Source organism: Amphibalanus amphitrite, unplaced genomic scaffold, assembly GCF_019059575.1.
Source record: "Amphibalanus amphitrite isolate SeventyFive unplaced genomic scaffold, NRLGWU_Aamphi_draft 000668F_arrow, whole genome shotgun sequence".
Classification (NCBI taxonomy): Eukaryota; Metazoa; Arthropoda; class Thecostraca; order Balanomorpha; family Balanidae; genus Amphibalanus; species Amphibalanus amphitrite.
In genome coordinates, this window is record NW_024882162.1 from 189,150 (window position 1) to 208,868 (window position 19,719).

General features: G+C 48.8%; 3 protein-coding genes across 3 annotated transcripts; 2 read left to right on the plus strand and 1 right to left on the minus strand.

Annotated features, from left to right (window-relative positions):
* Positions 1-1,721: 1,721 nt before the first annotated feature.
* On the plus strand, positions 1,722-3,104 carry LOC122364293 (MFS-type transporter SLC18B1-like). The gene has a single exon (XM_043334532.1). It carries the CDS (start codon positions 1,722-1,724, stop codon positions 3,102-3,104), a length of 1,383 nt encoding a protein of 460 aa, XP_043190467.1.
* Positions 3,105-6,590: 3,486 nt separating this feature from the next.
* On the minus strand, positions 6,591-8,381 carry LOC122364295 (glutamate receptor ionotropic, kainate 4-like). The gene is made up of 2 exons (XM_043334533.1): positions 7,749-8,381; positions 6,591-7,316 (listed from the first exon to the last, which is right to left on the minus strand). Exons 1-2 carry the CDS (start codon positions 8,379-8,381, stop codon positions 6,591-6,593), a joined length of 1,359 nt encoding a protein of 452 aa, XP_043190468.1.
* A 2,164-nt stretch (positions 8,382-10,545) lies between these two features.
* On the plus strand, positions 10,546-19,579 carry LOC122364324 (T-complex protein 1 subunit zeta-like). The gene is made up of 11 exons (XM_043334580.1): positions 10,546-10,857; positions 11,563-11,626; positions 13,060-13,194; positions 13,553-13,726; positions 16,192-16,406; positions 16,941-17,101; positions 17,421-17,599; positions 17,819-17,917; positions 18,290-18,505; positions 18,896-19,038; positions 19,314-19,579. Exons 1-11 carry the CDS (start codon positions 10,721-10,723, stop codon positions 19,384-19,386), a joined length of 1,596 nt encoding a protein of 531 aa, XP_043190515.1. The 5' UTR covers positions 10,546-10,720; the 3' UTR covers positions 19,387-19,579.
* Positions 19,580-19,719: the final 140 nt, after the last annotated feature.

Below are 19,719 nucleotides of genomic sequence, written 5' to 3' on the forward strand. Positions count from 1 at the left end.
TTTTAGAAGCCTCCGGGTGAGGGCGATACGTGTCATGATACCTACCTATATCTATAGACTATACCATTACCATTTCACTGTTGGGACCTTGAGGGCTGAGGCCTAGGGTTGGTTCATCCGGAAAAAAAAGATGACGAAACAATGACAAGCGCAAGACATTTCGGCATACCCAAAAAGGTCAGGCAGCGCCTCTGTAGACATTTGCAAAAAAAAGAGGGAAAAGAAAATACTACCTCAAGGCTCCATTTTACCACCGCGCGGCCTCAAATGAACTAGCTGAAGGCTTGCACCGTCAACCGTCCTAGATTCCATTGCTTGGCAGCTTGGTGTCAAAAATATAATGTGTCTGGCCGAGTTGGAATGCATCCCCCGTCATGCAATGAATGTTATTATCTCGGTAAATCACTGCTCGCCACCTGTGAGTTTAGGGTCGACAGCAGGAGACTCGAGCCTATGGTAGGGCAGCCGTGGCAATTCCGGTGAGGAATGGGCGTAAATCGGTGTTCCGGTAGCCCTAAATCAGTTTTTTTATGTTCTAATGTGCACCGACAGCTAAGTGAATAAAACCGATATAAACACAAGGATGACACTAACCGTCTTCGACACTCGACAGTGAGTATTATATAATACAGTAAGCATAGTTTTTTTCAATAATCACCGTCTTGAGTATGACTTTTATTTATCGGCTTATTAGATGTCACTGACCGACCGAAATTCTGCACAATTTCGGCTTGACATTTTGTAACAGATACCCGTTAGTGGTTATCTGTTTGAACTCAATATTTATTGGCAGACTGCACACTGTGTGGAAGCCGTTCTCCGCAGCAGCAGCACACTTTGTCCTGTCTGTTACGCAACCCAAGGTCAGTGATCCAGGTGACTGGGAGGTGAAGAAGGGAGGGGAACGGCTGGACCACCGGAGTTTCGCCGCGGGACCGAGGCGTGGTCCGTCGGACCTCCGCTGTCTGTCTGTCTGTCTGTCTGTCTATCTGTCTGTCTGCCTGTCTGTCTGTTTGTCTGTCTGTCTGCCCGTTTGTTCACCTGTACTTGTCCGGTCGTAGCTACGTTTATGTGTGCAATTCATCCTATTTGTTTACCACGGTCATTGAACGATAGCTTAGGAAGCCCTGCGTGTGCCTCGATAGGAGCTCCTTGCCCGAGGCGCTGAAAGCGGAGCGGGCTCAGGGCGGCGCGGTTGGGCGGCGGTGGGGAGGAGGGGGAGGGGCGGGGAGGGAAGACCGGTATGCTGAGCGTGACAGTGAAGGAACGCTCGGGCCGCGGCACGGGTAGCGGCGGGTCGTCCAGTACGGTGGTGTCGTCCGACGCGGAGAGATACGGTGGGGAAACGTTTCTTCCGAGTGAGATAAGTTGTGAGAATTTGGTCGGTTTGGAAACAAGTGATAAGCGCTGAACAAGTGGTAAATGTCCCGTTTTCAAGCGGCAAAAGTTTACTTGAAAGGCAAGCGACTTTTAAAAGTTGTTACGTAACATTTTGCAAAATAAGTTGCAAATACCAACGGTGCATTTGAAGTGTTCGGAAAGCTTTGTGACGTGAGAAAGAATCTTTTAATCTAGCTAAGCTCGGAAAAACAATGACATTCATTAGAATAAATAGGCGGTGACCGCACTTGCCCTACCAGTGAATACAATTGTGCGCCGTTTGTGACCGGACACACCTGTGGCGTGCACAACTGAACTGTTCGTTCACTCAGCGAGTCGCCATGGTCAACACGGAAGGATCAGAGACGCAGCGGCTGATTCAGAAGAATGGAGACCCGGCCTCAAAACACGACAGCCCTGACTATCAGTCCGTGAGCGTCAACAACAGTGGGGCATACGACCAGAAATTTCCAGAGAAGGCAGAGCCAGACAAGCCAGGCAACGATCGCTTCTCCACCACCCAGCGGAAGCTGCTAGCCTGTCTGAGTCTAGTAACGCTACTAAACGGCTCCCTGATCGCCGTCATGATCCCGTTCTTCCCCGTGGAGGCGGCTTCTCGCGGTGTATCTCAGACAGTCATCAGCGGCGTCTTCAGCTGCTTCGCCATTGTCAAGATGATGCTGAACCCGCTGGTGGGACGTCTAGCTCCTAAGATCGGCGTCAGTCGACTCTACAACATCGGCCTGGCGCTGGCGGGTGTGTCGACGCTGGTGTTTGGGGTGCTGGACAGGATCGAAGACACTCAGACCTTCATATTCGCCGTGTTCGCGGTGAGGCTAATAGAAGCCGCAGGCTCGGCGGCGATATCCACCTGCGGCTTCACCATCGCCGGGAGCGAGTTCGGCAGTCGGGTGACCACAGCGGTCGCCGTGATCGGCTCCTCGCTGACGGCTGGCCTGGCGCTGACACCGGCCCTCTGGGGCGGCCTGTACGCCGTCGGCGGCTTCGGCACGCCCTTCTACACCCTCGGAGCGGTGATGCTGCTAACCTCAGCCGCCCTCACGCGCCTGATACCCGACATCGAGAGCGCCGACTGCCAGCAGGCGCCGTTCGTCGCGTCGCTACTGAAGTTCCTCGGCGCAGTCGACAACTGGCTGTGTCTGGCGACGATCCTCGTCTTCGCTGCTGACGTCACCACTGTCGAGTCTGCATTCGCGGTGTACTCTGATCAGGTCCTTGGCGTTCCTCCTTCTCTAGTCGGTATCTTCTTTCTCGTCTCGACCACTCTCTATGCACTGGTGAACCCTCTCTGGGCGCGGCTCTCTGAGAAACGTCCCAGTCCGTTTCCCCAGATGGCTGGCTGTCTTATCGCCTCTAGCGTAGGTATCATCTTCATCGCCCCAGCTGTTCCCCTACCTCCACACTGGCTCATCACCGGAGCAGGTATGATCTTCGAGGAGCTGTTCATTGGCGGTGCCTTCACTCCCTGCTTCAAGGCGATGCTGGACGCGAGTGTTGCGAGCGGTCTCGAGGACAGTGTGGCCACCAAGGCGTTCGTTTCGAGCCTGTTCCACGCCACGTTTTCGCTGGGGATCGCTGTGGGTCCGGTGTCAGGCGGGGCGGTCATTGACCGGTATGGGTTTGCGGCGATGACCGCGGGCATTGGAGCGATGACGGCGTTGTTGGGTGTGGTGATGGCGGTCAGGGTGTTGGTGAAGCGATGAGACAGGGTGTGTTCGTGACGTATGGGAGTGGCGCAGCGTATGTGCTCTCTGTGACGTGTGATAAACGTTAGCATAATATATATATATGTATATATATATATATATATATATATATATATATATATATATATATATATATATATATATATATATATATATATATATATATATAATATCGTTTATCCTCAACTATACATTTAACAAGATTTACTATGCATATTTAACCATAACTACAGTTAATTACACATCGTTAATTAACCTATAACACCTATACGTTACTTATATATAAAATGATACTTATATATAACTTGATGAATAAACTTATACTACTTATATATAAAGATGACATTTAACTCTTTACCGACGCCCTTAGGGACCCTCCCACCTTCAAAAAAGTTTATGAATTGGCATGAAAGTGATGTCGCTCGGTTCAGAAAGAGCGAAAACGAATATCTACCAGATTTCACCAAAATATATTCACCGGTTTTCAAGATATTAGACTTTTACTTTTGTTTACTTTTTGGGATCTCCGCTGTTCCTAGCGACTTTATTTGGAAGCAATAGTTTGGCAGCTGAAAGTGCGGCACTTGTTGCGCGCAAAGCAGCATATACCACCGCGTGCTACAAAACGCTTTAGTCAAACATTTAAAAATCGTTAGATATCTGCGCTGACGTCACACATTCAGAGGGGTATTCCTATGCATTAGCCCCTCTGAATCAAAATGCTGCAATTTTGAAATTCAATATTTCCGATTTAAGGCATTTCTCGATGTTGTGAGTGCCGAAACCGGTAATTGTGAGCCAGGGACCCCATTTTGGCTATCTCAACTCAAATCTAATGTTAAAGTGGGAGGGTCCCTTTAAGGAGTAATTCCGTATGCATAACGAATAAATAAATATGGGTACCTATGCAATCTCAAACGTCGACCCAAGGTATAAGGTATGTATTATGTATGTATGTATGTATTGCATTTGCAGGGCAGTCCACAATCAGTCGTGGCTATTATTGCCCCAAGTCATAAGATAATCGGTAAAATCATACAGGTAATTTCTTATTATATGCATATTCAAGCAATGGCTAATTTACGTTTGAAAGACTTGTATATCATCGCCGCATACTAAAATTGTGGCGGTACGGTATAACATAATAAGCCTTCCGGTAGGAAATTATATTAAACGGTCTTATATAAAATATATGTACACGAGTATATAGTATATTAAACGAAAATTGTTGTAAACGTTCATCTAAATTCTAAAACCTTGAAGTAGCTCAACGCGTCAACCTTCACGCGGCTTCATAGATTCCGATCCATTGCCCTCGTTTTTTTTTTTAATAACCTGTTCCTATATGTGATATGGGGCGGATAGTGAATGGGCCAGATTCTTATCATAGCAGAGTGCAGACGTTATTTATTAGGTCATCGAAAGTAGGCAATCGATAAGAATCATCGATCTCAATGCATGACATGACTTATATGTTGCAAGGCTGACACCAAGTGCAAACGAATAAGTTCATTTACTAATACTTTACAGAGGATTGAAACACAGATGTAACTGAACTATAAACCCCGACCCGTATTGCATTCAACGGTTTCAACCTGTAGGTTTCAACCTATATATATATATATATATATATATATATATATATATATATATATATATATATATATATATATATATATATATATATATATATATATATATATATATATATATATATATATATATATATATATATATACCCTCACACCATCCTGGAAAAAAGATGAAAAAGCCATGCGTGACATCATCACAAAAAACGTCACTCCAGTCAATCCTGAGCACCGCATACGCTTCAAAATTTACTACAAGTCACCACGGACCTCCTCACTCATAATGCGTAACAATCAACAGACCACTACACCACTACAAGAAACCAATGTAGTATACCGTTGTAAGTGTTCTACCGGGGACTGTGCAACCCGCAACGTATACTACATTGGTCACACAACTACATCACTGAGCCGCCGACTGACTATGCACTTACAAGACGGAGGATCCAAGGCACATCTTCATGACCAGCACGGAACCCGACTCACGAGAGACTTACTGACAAACAACACCACAATAATAGCGCGACAAAACGACAAACGACGACTGGCCATCACCGAAACCATCATCATCCGCGACACATCACCCATCATCAACACACACATGAAAACTCTGACAAACATTCCACTGTTCGACAGACAAATGATGTAATGTGTGAAAGTTTGAACGATGTGTCATCTGTGAATTATGATGGTTTGTTGTTGTTATGCGCGACCCAATGTAAATATTCACGGTAACGATGTTAAAACCTGTGTATTTAGCTGGATGTAGATTTGTGTTCGAAAGAGTGGTGCCATGATACAAATAGGACGATGTTTGAAGAAATGTTAATATTTTATTCATCTGTGACATATATTGCGCGGCATCATTTGTGTATATTCATTTCTCTGATGATGATCAATGTTGATCGAAAGCTAAGATAAATATAACAGCGAACGAATTATGAACGAACTTTAATTTACATCCTAATGAGTAACCGATTTACGACAACTTTAATCTCGATCGCAGCCATTGCTTCTTTTGGTGAGTTACTTTTCTCGTTGAACGATGAAGAAAGAAGTACCGTCCGACGTCTCGAAAATGAAACAAAAAAGCTGAATAACACCAAACATGCTGTCGTGTTTAATGACATATATATATATATATATATATATATATATATATATATATATATATATATATATATATATATATATATATATATATATATATATATATATATATCATATATATCATATATATCATATATGCATGTGCCAGGGGACCAAGGGCTTTATATGCAGTACCTACGTAGGTATACCGACATTGACGACATGTTTTAATGACACATTAGAAAAGAGATTAAGATTAAAAAAGGGACACAGTTTGGGATTACTATGCATGTGGTTATTCGACCGCGCAAAAATTCGGCGTAAATCGATCCAAAGGGACTCTCTCTAGAGATGCAACCCAAACGAAATTATTTAAACGTTACCCTTTATGTACACATAACATTTACAGCTTCCGAATGACATAGTTTGGTCAACTTAAATTACTCGGCGTGTGAAAGGCGTGCTAAATGGTATAAAGGCCGCAACACGGGATAGGTACTGCACCGCCGATCAGTCTTTCCGAATTTGAGTCACCACGGAACACAGCTTTCCATATAAATAGGTATGCTAACACATAAATATTTTTGACGTTTACAATAAAGTACGGCATATATGTAGACAAAGAACGCGTCGACAATGGCGGTGTATGCCATTTAGGTAGTAGGTAAATACTGGTGACCGTAAACGTACATGACGTTTACTTTATATAGATTACATATGCACAATTATCTTATTTTTAATAAACCCGGGTTCGGTACAATAATGATGATTAAAAACAGCCATCGGCCGAAAGTATGATTGATCTTCACCCCCACATCGAAACAAACGCGTGGTTTATTGTGACGGACCACACCAACTCCAGCCCCAGAAGGACCAAACTTACAGCTATCGCCAGTGGCACCAGAGCCACCACACCCATCAGGTTACCCAGCGTCACCTGACGAAACGCAGGCTGTCGCTTGCACATCGACTTTTGAACGCTCAGCCACTGATTCTTCAGCCGCTGCAAGACGCCCGTGCTTGCGAGACGAAGCATCTCCTCATTGAGGGCTTTCTTCAGGGCGGGTAGCTTCTTGGAGACGGTCAGATACCCTTTCAGTGGCACACTCGGAGGCGCACGTGGCAGAGGAACCAGAGAGCAGCTTCTTTGCCCCAGCCAGCGACGAAGTTTGCGGGCATCTATGTACAACATCACCTTGGGTCGCAGCAGGGCGGTCAGCTGCTCCTCCGGTCCGGAGAGGTTGGCTACAAGCAGTCGATCACGTTGCTCGTACCGTCGACTCAGCTCGCGTTCGACAGGGTCATGGCTCGCCGCCCAGACACCGATCTGAAGCTGGCCAGGCTCACAGGCGAACTTCCAGTCAGACTGCTTCGCGAAGTCGTCCAGGCTCTCCAGTGGCAAGCCTGGGTGACTGGCGGCCAGGTGAGAAGTCAGGTTAGCCGTGTAGCTCGTGTAGATGATGATCCCAAGAAGCCAGGCCGAGAGGCTCACCAGGCGCGGTGAGAGGCGGTTAGGGGAGTGCTCCCAGCCCTGGCCCACCAGGGTCATAAAAGCGCGAAGAAGGCACAGGCTCCAGGTAGCGGTGTTGTGTTTTGGGCTGGTGACGACTGGTCCGGTCCATCCCGGGCTATATGAGACTGCTTCCTCGTTGATCATCCGATCACCGGTATGAGTATAATTATTCCTCAGATGTCTAGTTTCCGTAAGCCTGCCATCTTCCATGCCCCTTTGGTGAGCCTCGCTTTCCGTGATGTCTTTGTAAATTGAATCCCTCTCACGGTTTAACCTGTTATCCTCGGCTGGTGCCGATCTTTTAGTTAGTCTGTTACCCCTATTTTTTACAAGTGCTTTGTAAAACTTGTTTTTGCGGTATTGTGAACCAGCTCTGTGTTGATACTTCAGCGCATTCCATCCAGTATTCAAGACGTTCTTCAACCTGAAACCCGTCTTCTTTTCACTGACATCCTTTTCACGGCTCTTGCTTGATGTGCGGCTGTTCTCCATCTTCCTTCCGCCCCATCCCGTTCTGAAATTGTTGCCGAATTCCCTCTCCTCATACCGCAACGTCAGCCTCAGAACCATCGCGATGACCAGCAGCGAAGCCACCAGCGTCCACCACACCTGGGGCTTCAGCGGCTCTAGCAGGCTCAGCATCACCTTGACGTCCAGCCTCAGCTCCTCTTCAGGTCCCTGACGCACAAGAAACGTCTCCTCAGAGATATCAATCGGCACTGTGTCCACATAGTCAATCACTTTGTCTCGCTCGGGACTGTGTGCTATCCAGCTAAGTCCCACATCAGCGCGGTTGTACACCAGCTCAGCAGCGAGGCCGGACCAGGTCCCGTTGGCACTACGATGGCCATACCCACCGTCCCATAGAGGTATGATGCGGTAGCGCAGCTGTAGGCCTTCAGCCAGGAGCTGCCACAGGTCCCAGAGAAGGCCGTCGTAGCGGAGACCTCTGTCAGCCCGTTGGTTGATGAAGAGGTAGGGCGGATCGTGGAGAGCCGCCAGACGAAGCTCGTCACTGATGGGGGAGGACCGAGAGATGTCGAAGGAAGGTGGGGATTCTGGTGTCAGTAACGAGCTGTTCATCATCGGAATAATGTGGAAGAACAGAGGCCGAAGCTGGAAACTTAGGTCTCGTGGATTGGCAGCGTACTTTTTTGTCTTGGAACAACACACCTCTCTTCGTAAGGTAGACGTCGAGGTCGGAAGTCTCCTTCAATGATGTACCCCAATGCAACAACACGTAACTTACAGCGACGACAGATAACACTCAAGTTCCGTCGGTTTTCTTGTATCTTCTTCACTCCGGAGTCCTGGGCCAGTTCCGGGCCTGAACTAAACACCCAGGAAGTTAGTTAGCTATACATACAAACCGACTCTAATTCCACGGCGAATAGCTATAGGCAAGAGCTCCGCTTGTCGACAGGCCGCTGCGCTCCCAGACAACCACATGGGTTGCGTATGACCTAACTATGATATGAACCCCACTTTCGGAATAGAACGTATTCCGCTCGAAGCGTTTCCACTCGATGCCCACGGGTAAATGGCCGGATCCTCGGCGCTGTTCCCGTCTCAAATAGCTCCACTATGGCCTCCACGGTGTTTAATGACGGTAGCATTTCAGCAGTGGCCGGCCATTTGATGGTGACAGTCGCGAACCGATCGATGGATGAGTGATGGCCGTAATACAAGGACGATACTGGCGTGTTCTCAATGGCGCTTTGATGCAAGTTCGTCAATGCGCAGAGACTAATCACTTCGATTCACAACATTTAGGTGAAGGGTGCTTGTGACCAGGAAAAATTTGTCAGAAATAACTTTTACGTGAAGTAATCTTGAACTTTTACACCAATCCTACAAGCATCGTGTTTCTCTCATCGCGACGCGCACACGAACTTCTACATGGTGTCGAATGTTTAATGCCGTCAAAACGCTGACCTGACTCCGGGTCACTCACTGTGACTCACATACGCTTATGCAAAAACCCGAGACAGGACAAGTATAAATTGATGACACTGACAGCTTCTCATGGGCTCATGGCTGATGCAATATATCAAGGAAATGTGCTGTAAGATAAGTATGATAAATGATAATTGATAGCGAAGTTCTCTGGTGGCACTGGCACGGCTCACGTCGTGACCTGAACTTGGGTCAAACCAAGGGTCAAACTTGGGCAGGCAGTGGCGGATCCAGGATTTAGTCAAGGGGGCAGACGGTATTATGGTGCCCCCTGGCATTTGGCGCCCCCCCCCTATAAAATCCACGCATTTCGGCCACTTACTCAGGAGGATGGTGCCCCTGAGACCTCGGGATGGTGCCCCTGAGGGCCCTGAGACCTCGGGATGGTGCCCCCCCCCCCCTCAGAACCGGGGAGAGTGCTCCTTCAGACCTCGGATTTCGGAATGGTGCCCCTAGAAACTTGGAATGGTGCCCCCCGAGACCTCGGATTGGTGCCCACGGAGACAGACTTCGGGATGGTGTCCCCGGAGACCTCGGGATGGTGCCCCCGGAGTCTGGACCCTCGAGATGGTGCCCCCTCCGAACCTGGGATGGTGCCCACGGAGAACTCGGGATAGTGCCCCCGGAGAACTCGAGATGGTGCCCCCGCGGACCTCGGGATGGAAATGGCCCCACCCGAGGCCGGAGGGATAGAAATGGGCCTCCGGGAGACCCCGAAAGCGGTACCTACCCTATTCCGATAGACGGTGCCCGCTTCAGCTTAGGAGACCTCTGGGTTGAAGCTCCCGTCGGTAACCTCCGTGAAGAACAAGAAAAAAACTTCTTGATGGGGCCCCCCGGGAGGCTCAAGGGGGGGAGGGCATGGCCGGTGGCCCCCATATTAATAAAGTCACAGATCACCTAAGATCCGTGGTAAAGTAATCTTGCCCATGCCCCCCCCCCCCTCTGGATCCGCCACTGAACGTGGGTCAAACGAGGTTGAAGTTTATGGTCTATCAATGTCACTTTACCTTGAAACGAATTTATAGAGGAGTCAGCCAGTAATTTTATTCAGTACCTTTTTACTCAAATATTTACCCATTTCAGAAAAATGTTCGGATCGCGAACATTCCAATCGCCATTCTCTATTTACTTCTCTATCCATGTTTCAAATATTACGCAGCTGAGACATTTTGTCAGGATTATTTTTGAAACGATATCAATATGATTGACGTCACAAAATCATTAAGCACCTGTTAAAAGGCCGATTACTATTTTGATGACGTCAATACTGATTGCTAAGTTGAAGAATAAATGCACTAAACTTTACGACTGAGCCGGGCGCGGCTTCCTGCGCGTGATCCAAGGCTATATAAACCGCGTGATCCAAGCGTGATAGAGGCACGGGTTTGCTTTCAGGCGGATAGGTGGTTTCGTGTTGTATTTTTGGACAGGGATTATAGTAAGTTACTAATTACCGACTAGAAATGTCGGCCATCACCACTCTAAATCCTAAAGCTGAGGTCGCACGGGCTGCACAGGCCCTAGCTATCAACATCTCTGCTGCCAAGGGTATTCAAGATGTCCTCAAGACGAATTTGGGACCAAAGGGTACAATGAAAATGTAAGTATCTGTTCTTTCTTAAAGCATGTTCTATTGATAAGTGTCTGTGTAAGAACAGTGTTTATGCCTGACAATTCTATATTGATAGGGATAAGTAGAAAAACTAGGAACAAACAGTGCATGGATGCGTTTAGATTGTTATATTTTCATCAGCATGACATGCATGTTCATGCGCATCCGCCATCCAGGCACTATGTGTTCCGTGTTTTTCTACAGTGCTTATGCCATTATCTTCCTTCCATGATGGTGCAAAGGTTGTTAGTGGGGATCAATGCTTGGTGAAAGTATAAAACCATATTTGAATACTTTAAATATATTTTCAACAATGCAAGGTCTAAAAAAGAATGCATGGATGCAAAAATCACGAGAAAGCCTTGGTATGCTGAAACAAATGATCCACTGTTCTGTTGGTAGTGATAAGTGGGCCATGTACATGGTCCAGGGAATTAGTTTGGTGAAATTGGTAGGTACCCACCTACCTATTCTTTAGGTATTTTGTGATACCTGCTTTCAGTAAAAAATAGTATCATACATGGACTGGAAATAAGCTATGTGTACTTTCATGTAACTGTTTCAGTTAATATTCCGTGGCTATTGTTTTTGGTTCATGGTTCATGGCTGGGCAGTAATCGCCACGCCATGTGTGGATCGCCCATGATCGTAAATACATACATACTTACATACATTCATATGATCTTTTTTCAGGCTGGTCTCTGGTTCTGGGGACATCAAAATCACCAAAGATGGCAACATTCTTCTTCATGAAATGGTAAGTCACTTTTACAGCTCTTCAAATGTGATAAAAAGTCTTGACTCTTGAAGGTGTTAAATAAACATATTTGTGGCATCCATTTGTTACATGTTTAACATTTTTTGTTTGTAGGTATCTATTTCTTCAATTTTATTCAATGTAGGTACTTCACTGAATTTTGATGCATAGTTACCACCATTATTTTTTAGCCAGCTGAGGCAGATAGTCAAGCTCTTCTAAGTATGTTTTATCAACATGTCCTTACAAATGTAAGTATATCTTATTTTATTTCCTCATGTGACTTGTGATCCCTCATGTAGTGAATATGCTGCAATTAAAGCAGCCCCATAAGCAAAAAAGTCAGTCACATAAAGCAAAGCACAGTATTGTTGCCAGTGAGCTAAGTTCACAAAAAAATGTTTCATTCAGAGAGCTGTAATCAGCAAGCTGCTAGTGACCCCCCACCCCCCACAGCTAGTTAACCCTCGCCGGACCTATTGGTTTTCGACATACGCGCCGGCCGAGGAGGGGGGCGGGTACGACCCCTCGCTGTTTCGCCCCTGGTGGAGCTAGCGCGTCGCGGAAAAACGAGTGTGCGCCGTTACGAGACGCAGAGATTGGTACCCGATTTTAAGGTCCTAGGTCAACCGGTGACCTCTGAGGTCAGGTCAAGTGTCCCAAGGTACGGTTCAGTTTTTGGTGAATAACATCGCAAAAAACGGCCGAAGAGCCGCGGTTTTGGCAGCATCGTGTTCGCCTGGCTCAGGCGCGCCGAATAATATACTTTTTGTTTGGGTCAGGTCAACTTTGGGTGCTGACCTCAGGTCACGGTCAGGTCAGCGCCCCCAGGTCACGTCGTTGGTCGAAAGAGGTCATGTCGCATATCATTCGATTCGGCAGGTCTTCCTGAGTCCATTGGTGGCTTTCCCGACTCGCTAGCTCAATTTGATCGGGAGTTATTGACGAAAAACTAATATGACCTTGATGACGTCATAAATGACGTCACGCAAGATCAACATTGCAAAAGTGACGCATCTAACCTTGCAAGGAGTGCATTAAATCACGATTCTGTGTGCTTGAGATAGTTGGAGGTCGTTCCCGGCGCCAGAATAGCAGTTTTTATTTTTCCCCATTGACTTATAATGGTGAGGTCATGAAAATGACCTGACCTCATATGACCTTTAGGAAAAATCTGAGATATACAAGCTGTGAGACTCGTAATGGATACTAGATCCTGCAAGTTTCAATTCCCTGTGAAAGCTCCTCTGGCAGTGAGGGCGTTGCGAAGTTGCGACATCTGAAGACCGTGCAGAGGTTCACTTATGACGTCATAGGTCAGTGACCTGACCTGACCCGAAAATGCGGTTGGTGTCAAAAGATCGGGCTTGAATCTAGATTTCACTCTGCATTAAATCAGCACCAGCTAACGCTATCTCCCTTTTGACCGACAGCAAATCCAGCACCCGACGGCGTCGCTGATCGCGCGCGCGTCCACCGCCCAGGATGACGTCACCGGTGACGGCACCACCTCCACGGTGATGCTGATTGGCGAGCTGCTCAAACAGGCCGATCTCTACATCTCCGAGGTGAGTTCGTTGGATTAGTTAGCAGTTGGATCTGTGGGTGAGTTGGTGTTTTTTTTTTTTAATAGTTTAGTTGTTTTCTTTTTAGACAGACGAGCTGCTGAAGCAGGTGAGTCATCAGCGAGCCGCCCAAATAAATCAGCCCATTGATTTCGAACTTAAGATGGTTTCGCTGAATGAGCGGTGAAAAAAGGCAGTATTATGAAAGAAATCCATCTAAAGAAACATTGAAAGTCATATCATACGCATCAGTAGGTAATCTCATCGATTTACTCGCTCAAATAAGTCAGCATTCATAAAGATAAGCCGCCTTTTAAACAAAATCGCCCTTCACAGCTGAACCCACCCTCTCCGGTGACAGGGCCTGCACCCGCGCGTGGTGACGGAGGGTTTCGACCTGGCCAAGCAGCGGACGCTGCAGGTGCTGGAGGAGCTGAAGCTGACGCAGGAGGTGACGCGGGACGTGCTGCTGAACGTGGCACGCTCCAGCCTGATGACCAAGATCCACCACGAGCAGGCTCAGCAGTTCACTGAGGTGAGTGGGTGGAGATGAGGTGGTCGGTAAATAGGTAGGGTCTGGGTGTTTCAATTGGTTGTTTTGAGAATATGTGGTCGGTGTGACACATCGTATAATTATTGTTAATACTTCTTTTGAGTTGCTTTATCTTGTGTTGCTTATTTTTCTGCTGTTCACCTCGTGCTGTGTTTTGTTTTTGGGTTAGCTCATAATCTTCCCAACTTACCTTCGTCCCCATCCCAGTGTTCCATTTTCAGACTTTTTGGTGGCAAAGCACACCTAATGGGGAAAATACTTTCATCCCTAAAATATGAATGACTGACTTTACTTCATCTCTAAAAAAAGTTCCATGTATTCCCAACCACTGGCGGATCCAGACTTGCGTTTTGGGGGGGGGGCCAACTCATGCAGGAGCCAAACCTAGGGTACCCCCAAATCCTGTTTTCTCATCGGATTTAGGCCACTTATTTTTCGTCACAGCCCTGACACTATGAATATTTTTTTTAACTAAAAATAAAAATATATAAATGGTAGCCCACCCGACCCATGCCTTTATATTACTTTGTAAACACTTACTATTGCTTTTGTCGACCAGTTAACCCGCTTCGAGTCAGTGCTTGGGTCCCTTTGCGGGCCGGGAGGTGGTAAAACGGGAGGTGGTCTAACTCGGCTCCTGGGCCAGGCACTGATTGAACTGTGCTTCATTATCGCTTGGGGGAGGGGGCAAACGGGCCACTTTAGGCCTCTGGGAAGGGGGCATGGCCCTAAATGCCCCCTCCCTGGATCCGCCAGTGTAAGAGACCATTGGAGCTGCAGTTGAGTACCTCAGACGTCAGGGTACGTCCTCAGATGTATAGGACTCGCATGGAGACCTCTTATGCTATAGTGGACTGAAAGGACCCAAAGGAGCCTGTCTAGGGCTCCCGGAGATAGACGTGGGCCCTCAGGAGCCCGCCAGAGCCCCCAATGAGGGATAAGTGAGGGATACCAAGTGCCTGCAATTGCATATTGCATAAGCCATAACGCCATTACAAATCAATATAATATGTACCAGTGGCAGATCCAAGGGGGGCCACATGGGTCATGACCCCCCCCCCCCCCTTGGTGCCCGGGGGCACCACAGGCCTGTCAGGGGCACCACCGGCCTAGCAGGGGCACTACCAGCCCGCCAGGGGCACCACAGGCCTAACAAGGGCACCACGGGCCTGTGAGGGGCCCCACAGGCTAGGCTTGTCAGGGGCACCCCACGTCTGTCAGGGACACCAGAGACCTGCCAGGGGCGCCGCCGGCCTTGCAGGGGCACCATGGGCCTGTCAGGGGCACCAGAGGCCTAGCAGGTGTACCACAGGCCTTACAGGGGCACCTTGGGCCTGTCAGGGGCACCACAGTCCTGTCAGGGCCCAGGGGCACCAGCGGCCTAGCAGGGGCACCACAGGCCTGCCAGGGGCACCACCGGTCTAGCAGGGGCACCACCGTCCTCGCAGGGGCACCATGGGCCTATCAGGGGCCCCACCGACCTCGCAGGGGCACCACCGGCCTCGCAGGCATCACGGCATCACGCAGGGGCACCTTGGGCCTGTCGGGGGCATCACGGGCCTGTTGGGGGCACTTTAGGCTTGTCAGGGGCACCACAGTCCTGTCAGGTCCCAGGGGCATCAGCAGCCTAGCAGGGGCACCCTAGGCCCGCCAGAGGCACCACAGGCCTGCCAGGGTCCAGGGGCACCACAGACCTACCAAGGGCACCACGGGTCTGTCAGGGGCACCTCAGGCTCCCGTGCCCCCCCCCCCCCCGGATCCGCCAGTGATGCCACACCACGCGAAACACCGCCAACTCCCAGCTACCGCGCCATAAACACGTGCCAACAAGTCTTTTTTGAAGGTCGACTCCGCTCGCGCAACTTTTGACTGACCCTCACTGCTACCATATTGCTTCCATATTATGCTGTGGAAAGCTTTACTTCACCAAGTGGCTAAAAACCTTCATCAAGGTATATTTTCTTAGCAATTTTTCTTACGTTTTGGGGGGGGCCAAACAGGCCACTTTAGGCCTTTGGGGGGGGCCATGGCCCCCGTGGCCCCCCCCCCCTGGATCCGCCAGTGTTCCCAACAGCCAGTTTACATGTCACTTGACAGTTGATGCATCCACATCCTTTTGTTTCACACCCTGTCAAGATTCTGACATGAAATCCTGGTTTATCAGTTGGCATACAAATTGGCATTACACCATTTTGCAAATATACTTCGGTTATTTATTTCCTTTTTTTCTCATCCTAGGATTTTTTCTTCATCAGCACACCCAACCAAAATCCAATTTTAGAACACTGCCCCATCCTCAGATTTGTACAAACGCGTTTGTGACCACCCTAACCTGTCCATCCCCGTCTTTGGATTTGCGTAGATACCTGATTTTCCCCTCCCGCTCCCATCTCCCAGAAATTCAGAATTGCTTAGACGTATTTCTGACTGTCGTCTTTCCCCGTCAGATCTGCGTGGACGCCGTTCTGGCGATCCGCCCTCCGTCCGGTCAGGTGGACCTCCACATGATCGAGCTGATGGAGATGCAGCACCGCTCGGAGAGCGACAGTCAGCTGGTGCGGGGCATCGTCATGGACCACGGCGCCCGCCACCCGGACATGCCGAAACGCACAGAGAACGCCTACATCCTCACCTGCAACGTCAGCATGGAGTATGAGAAAACGTGAGTCTGATGTTAACGAGTTGACCTATCAATTATCATGGAAGCGAGAATTGAGAAAGGGAACATCAATTCTGCTCAGTGCTCCAGCTTCCCTTCGGATCGCCGCCAACTCTTACGCTAGTTAGCTATCTAATCTATGAAGTCGTTCATAAAGGGCTTTCCTGTCCAGCTTCCCGTGTTTGGCTATTTTCCCTGGTTATCGTGCCAGTGATCGTCTGTGGACCGTGGCTCTTTTGTAACCGTGACGTTCTAGAGATCTACAGTAGAACCTACCCTCTACCCTAAGCTATACTCCCCTCAAGGGGTTTCCATTTATACCAGAGACTCTTGGCTCATCGTACAGGCAATTTAGCAGCGCTCTTACTCGCTATCCTCGTAGCGAGTAAACCAAAACTCGTAAAACCATTAACTGGTAAAACTAAACCATTAACTGACACGACCCTCATCTTTTTTTAATTTAGATAAAATATTACGATAATATGCTACTTAACATTTTCTAAATCTCCCAATTTACCGTGCCCTTCCCCCCGACAGTGAGGTCAACTCTGGTTTCTTCTACAAGACCGCCGAGGAGCGTGAGAAGCTGGTGAAGGCTGAGCGAGAGTTCATTGACAACCGCGTGCGCAAGGTCATCGAGCTGAAGAAGAAGCTGTGTGACGGCACCAACAAGGGCTTCGTCGTCATCAACCAGAAGGGTGAGTGCCAGAGACACGTGTCAGCACGAATAGTTAGTGAGTTACCTAGTCTTCCTGAGCACAGCATAGAACTATGTAGTGCCGAGCTGCCAACTGTCTGTCAGTTTCGTTTTTAGTTTCAATGTGTTACGATGCAATTAGTATTACGTTGGCATCATGAAAGCTTTATAGTTTATTGCATCTCTCTTTCACCTGACAGTCGATGACATGCACCATTTTTTTATGAGGTTATCGGTGGAGCCAACAAAAATGTGCGCTGGCATCGCTGCCCAGCAGCTGGCTCTCACCTTTCATCTCTCTACTCCTTCCCCCTTGACAGGAATCGACCCCGTGTCCCTGGACATGCTGGCGCGCGCCGGAATTGTCGCTCTGCGCCGCGCCAAGCGCCGCAACATGGAGCGTCTGGCTCTGGCCTGCGGCGGCATGGCCATGAACTGTCTGGACGATCTGTCGGAGGACTGTCTCGGATACGCCGGAGTTGTCTACGAACATGTGCTGGTGAGTGGCGAGGAGAGTGTCGGAGTGGTGAAGAGTTGGTGCTGAATTGGTGCTGAGTTTGGGCTGAGTTGGTGTCGACTTGGTGTCGAGGTCGTGACAAGAGTTAGGAGAAGTGGTGTATGATGGGGTAAGATCTTGATTTCAGGGTGGTTCAAACTTGTTGCCTTCGAGTTCAAACCTGTTGCAAGCTTAACATTCTTTGTGTGCGCGTTTCCGCAGGGCGAGCAGAAGTTCACGTTCGTCGAGGAGTGCAAGAACCCGCAGTCGGTGACGATTCTGACCAGGGCGCCCAACAAGTATACCCTCGAACAGTTCAAGGTGGGTTGGAGGCTACAAACTGTAGCCTGGCTAGCTGTCGCAGGGTGTTTTTTTGTGAGGGTGGTGGAGCTTCGTTTGTGGCAAATCGTAACAAATGCTCCTAATATGCGGTGATTTCTACCGCAAGTTTGTCTGTAACAGGTAAAGGAAAGTGCTCGTGCACGCAAGACGCAGAACTCTGCCTCATGGTGACAACATAGTATAATGATAAGTCACCATTTGCTTAAAATCCAAGTAGAAATCGTTATCGTGAACACCGTCAGCACCTCATACGCTTCGAAACCGCATCGACGTTAAATATCACCATCCAGGTCCTCTTCCAAAATGAGTATGGACCTCCTACAACGCATAACTTCCCCCTCCCCCCAACAGGACGCCATCCGTGACGGCCTGCGCGCCATCAAGAACGCCATCGATGACGGCTCGGTGGTGCCCGGCGCCGGCGCGTTCGAGGTGGCCGCGCACGCGGCGCTGATGAAGTATCGCCAGGAGGTGCGCGGCAGAGCCCGGCTCGGCGTGCAGGCCTTCGCTGATGCGCTGCTCATCATCCCCAAAACACTGGCAGTGAACGCCGGATATGATGCTCAGGTTAGTGTGAGTGGGAAGGGGAGGGAGGGATGGAAGGTAAGTTTGGGGGAAGGGAAGAGGAGACTGGGACATTTTGCCCTGAGGGGAGGAGAGGGAAAGGAGGGCTAGAGTGGAGGAAGAAAGAGAGCACTTACGAGAGTAATTAGTGGGAGAGGCGGAAAGGTGGAAGGATTGGAGTGAAAAAAGGAAAACGAATGTGATGGGAGCGAAGACAAAACGTGGATGGAGAGGCGCCATGAGTGTCGATCTGGAAACATATTATGCCTCATGTCTGATTACCTGGTTGTGATTAGCCACCAAACAGCGCGGCATTGAGCGAAATCACCTGACACTTGTGTAGTGTAACCTGCCGTCACTTCACGCTTACCCCCCCCCCCCCCATATTTCCAGGACACGATTGTGAAGCTGCAGGAGGAGTACGCGGCGGCCGGCGTGCCGGTCGGTATCGACATCGCCAGCGGCGAGGCCCTGGTGCCGGCCGACGCCGGCATCCTCGATAACTACTGCGTCAAACACCAGATGATCAACTCCTGGTGGGTTGACAGATAAGGGGAGAAAGGGGGAGGGTGGCAGAAATTGTTTTTAAATAAACTGTCATGGTTCCTTTAAAACGAAGTAACTCGCATTTTGTGCGTGTTGATCGCGGAGTCGCACATTGCATTACAATTTGCAGCTTACAAAATGTCTATTCGCTCTACATTCGTTAAACTTCCGTTTCGTCCCTCAATGGTTTTTATCGTTGATCACGCGTTGCTGGTCATCGTTACCTCACTGCTGAGTACTGACACCTGATTGGCTCGTTTTTCAGCTCGGTGATCGCCGGCAACCTCCTATTGGTGGACGAGATCATGCGTGCCGGCCTCTCATCCCTCAAAGGCTGAGCGCGCTCGTGCCTTACGACTCGGCCCTCCTCCCTCAAGAGGATACACCGTGCACCGTGATCCGCCGCGTTCTAATGATTTCCCTGACTTGTTCACCACTAGGCTTGTGCAACATTAATGCTCTTCGTTCAGTGTTTCGTGTAACATGTGATCGTCAATCGCAGAACCGTCACAATAAAATCAGCTAATGAAATGTGGTTATTTATGAGGGAACATGCCCCTGGTACGTATCACTCAGGATTGTGTCCTGCAACCTAGTGGATCTTCGTCGAAGAATGTGGAAACATCGATGTTTTGAGTTTTAGAATTTGTCTGTTGGCAGTTGGAACCAGG